The sequence below is a fragment of the Drosophila montana genome, unplaced genomic scaffold, assembly GCF_035044405.1.
Source record: "Drosophila montana isolate Dmon_TW-CO22-7 unplaced genomic scaffold, ASM3504440v1 contig_2581_1, whole genome shotgun sequence".
Lineage (NCBI taxonomy): Eukaryota > Metazoa > Arthropoda > Insecta > Diptera > Drosophilidae > Drosophila > Drosophila montana.
In genome coordinates this window covers 396259-400224 of record NW_026997444.1, presented here as the reverse complement: position 1 = coordinate 400224, position 3966 = coordinate 396259, and the positions used below count along the sequence as shown (strand labels likewise).

The following is a 3966-nucleotide window of genomic DNA, read 5'->3' as shown; positions in this document are numbered from 1 at the left end:
CATTTACGAACTTGAACCGAAATGGGCGTGACCAAATCTAAATTCGAAAGTAAGTTCAAAACGCGCTAATCTCTGACTATAAATACGAACGCTTGAGCTAAGTTCAAACACAGTTCGCTTGGGTTTAGAGTTCAAACAACGCCTAGCAAGATCAACTCATTAATCTGCAGCAGCACCATGGCCCTTAAGGTAAGCCAAAATTGCGAGCTGCGCAAATCTTTCAACTAATTGATCCTTTTTGTAGATTTTCGCAGCATGTGCCTTGCTGGCCTGTGTGGTCGTCCGAGCCGCTCCTCATCATGGTGGAGCCACCAGTCACGCTTCGGTGCACTTGGTGTCCCACGACGACCACCATGAGGGAGGAGGCCACCACCATCACGAGCACCAGGACGATCACCATGACTCCCATGCCGAATACAATTTCAACTATGGAGTCAAGGATCACAAGACGGGCGATGTCAAAGAGCACAGCGAAATTCGTGATGGCCACAAGGTGACTGGACACTATGAGTTGATCGATGCCGATGGTCACAAGCGTACTGTCCACTACACGGCTGACAAGCACAAGGGCTTCGAGGCCCAGGTCCACCGCGAGAAGCTGCATCATTTCGTGCCAGCACACCAGGCACATGGACACAGCGGCTATACTGGCGGAAAGGTTGACTTCGAGGAACACTCCGATTCCGGCCATTCTGGCTACTCCGGCCATGGTCATGAGGATTTCCATTCTCACGGCCATGAAGGCGGTCACCATGGCTCTAGCTCTCACGGCTTTACCTTGAAGCAAGAGCACGGTCACGGACACGGACACGATGGTGGACACGATGCTGGATACGATGCAGGATATGAACATTCTTATGGTGGACACGAGCACAGCTATCATTAAATAACAAAACAAAACAAAACTCGATGGATCGCTGTGATCTCATCTTGAATATAGTACCAAATATTATTGTTATCCCCCAATAAATACTGCAATCTTTTTCCAAAGTGAATATCTGGCATTTTACTATTGCTTGGAAACGGGGTAAGGAAGAACTACGTTCAAAATTTCAAATCTCTAGCTCTTATTTGTTCTAATCAAAATTGAACTGGTATATCATATAGCTTGAAGAATGGGAATGGTGAAATTGTCCTGATTTTCAAAATATCTTTAATAATATTATAATTATTTGCTTGTATTCAAGACAAAACTGAATAACGCAATTTCGTTAGAAATATCACAAATTAAATAAAATTAAACAATTACTTTAACAATTTAAAAAAACAAACATTGTTTTCCACGCCCGCGCTCTTTCACGTGGATATTGAAAATATTTGGCACTTCAATATAATTTAGTAATATTTGCAAACACGAATATTAAGTTTTTAATAAATGCCATAACCCCATTTAGTTCATATGATTACCAAATGAATTTCTGAAAGTTGAACGAGATACAGAAATCAAGAATTCTACTAATTCCAACATAATTTACTGCTCCCCAAACCCAGAAAACAACCCCTATTAGCAACAGTGAACTATAAAACAAAACAAAAAAAAAAAACATTTTTATCACTTACCACACAAATTCACATTGCGCGAAGCAAAAAAATGCCATAATAAATAAAAATAATAGCAACTGCAATTTTCGCACTATATTTTATGTATAATGTATAAAATGCGTGCCACACAAATATATACATACAAACACACGCACAAACACGAAACGTATAAAAATAATAAATTACTTCAATAGCCGGATAACTGTGAGGAGCAGGAAGGGAAGGGAAGGGAAGGGAAGGAGCGGGGCGGGGAGGGGAGGCTGTGCGAAATGGAGAAGAGCGTTTATTATGCGCACAATAAACGCGGCGGGCGCAGTGGCGACATAAATTAAATTTATGATGCTTATAAATATTCCACAGTCATTTGTAATATAGCAACAAGGAGAACGGGGCAACAGGATAACGCAAGGATGCAGCCTGTCCGCTGAACAAATTGTAGGCTATAGGGGTAGAAATAGCAAATACTCACACCCAGAAACACACACACACACACACACACACAGACACAATACCCACACGTAAACACAAGAGAAATAAGCCCTGATTTATGGATATCAGACGAGTAGTCCGAAAATGTCCCACAGCAAATCAAATCATCTTTAGAACTTCAAATGAAAAGCTCGACAGTAAAGGAAGCATACGCCTCATAGTTGCAGTAATAAATAAAATCCAATTCAATTGTTGAGCTTGCAACGATGCTTTATTTTCGAGCCGCATATTGTTCACATTTTCCACAACTCTGTGATTCAATTTGTTTAATTGCATAATTATAGAGTTTTATTCGGCCTGAGGAAAATTTAAATTTACTTGTACTATCACAGTTTAAATTTAAAATAGATATTTTAAAATGAGTTTGAAGAACTTGGAACAACATTTGTCTTTGAAGTCCAATTATCTAAAGCTTGCAGCCAGGAGAAATAAAGTTTCTGAAAAATTTGAAACACGTCTCAAATGACGTTCAGAAAGATTTAAAAATGCGTTAGACACCGATCATATGGTAAACAGATAAGTTGCATACAATTGTTATCAGCCAATTTTTTTCGCTTGCGGTTGGAATTAACAAACTCGCGAAGACACATGATCATTAAGATCTTATGTATGTCTTATTTGAAAATATACTTAAAGCCAATTGGACGCAACTTGAATCTACTTGGATAAGGAATTGAACTTGAAACCTCAGCCACCAAATATTTTACTCCCAATTCCACAAATATGTTTCATACAATTGTTTTGCACGAAGTAACCACGAATATGAGTTAATCGTTTTCCATAAAGAGATATAAGTATGTTCAACAGTTTAATGTAGTTATAAGAACAATTAAGTGAGGTTTTAAAAACATCTCACCAGAAACTGTGGGAAACACTTATATGATTTCATTGCTTAATATCCTGCTTTATGAGAAAGGAAAATGTGAAAAATTAAAGCTTTTTCTGGCCAGCGTAAAACTTAATTTTCAATCTCTACATTGAATATAAATATTTTATAAATATTTTTTGAGAGTGTAGAGCTGACCATAGTGTATCTTCTAGTCGAGACAGAGTATTTTTACTGATCTTATTTTATATAATTTTATAATGCTATTTGTATCTCGAAATTTTCAAATGAGTTCAATAAAGTTATTAAGTCATAAATCAACGCAAAGGCATTTAAAAGCCAATTTTATGCATTGCGTAAATTTGGCAGGAAATATAAATCTATTGAATTTTATATGATTTTATATGCATATGCACAAAAGAAAACATATAAATACACAAATATAATATAGGCATATAATTTGACAATATTAATGAATTCGAAAGTAAATCGCTTGCTTTTATTAAAAATCAATAAATATTAACTCAAACGCAATTAGCACTTGTTGCCGGCTTATCGAATAATTGCGATCGGTTTGAGTGTGACATTAAATTAGCTAGTCCGAAAATGTGCATGGCGTTAAATGCGGTTTTATCATAAATTCATTGTTGGACACTTTCCAGTTAATTTATGTGCTCAACTAAAATGTAAATTATTTTATTAAAGCTCCAAAGAACGTTAAGTTGCTCGGATCGTAAATAAAGCTGATTGCGATTTATTTTAACTGGCGAAACCTAAAAGTTTTGCGACGCTTCAATGAATTTGTTTTTAAGTAGACGACTGCCTGCCTCTCAAATATTGCCAGAATTTGAAAGCCGAACTAAGCAAACGCGTTGATCATTTGCATTGCAAATTGCCTCGTTGCCTGGTTGCCTCGCAAGCGCATAAAAATGAAGTAAATATATATTTTATGTTTCACTTGTCGTCGTTTAATGCCATAAAATGGGTATGTGTCTTATTAACTGATGAGAATGTCGTTTAAAATACACAAAACCGGTATGGCACCAGCCAACCAAGCCCAATATATAGCCAGCCAAGTGGGGCCAGTGAAGCCGCCAAAAAGCGACAGA

At 37.1% G+C, this 3966-nt stretch overlaps 1 protein-coding gene across 1 annotated transcript; it reads left to right on the top strand.

Moving 5' to 3' along the window:
- Positions 1–256: 256 nt before the first annotated feature.
- Positions 257–886, top strand: Cpr35B (Cuticular protein 35B; the record flags this gene model as incomplete). The annotated part of the gene is made up of 1 exon (XM_064683087.1): positions 257–886. A coding segment is annotated over one exon (630 nt), but the record flags the coding sequence as incomplete, so codon positions are not given.
- Between the last annotated feature and the right edge of the window lie 3080 nt (positions 887–3966).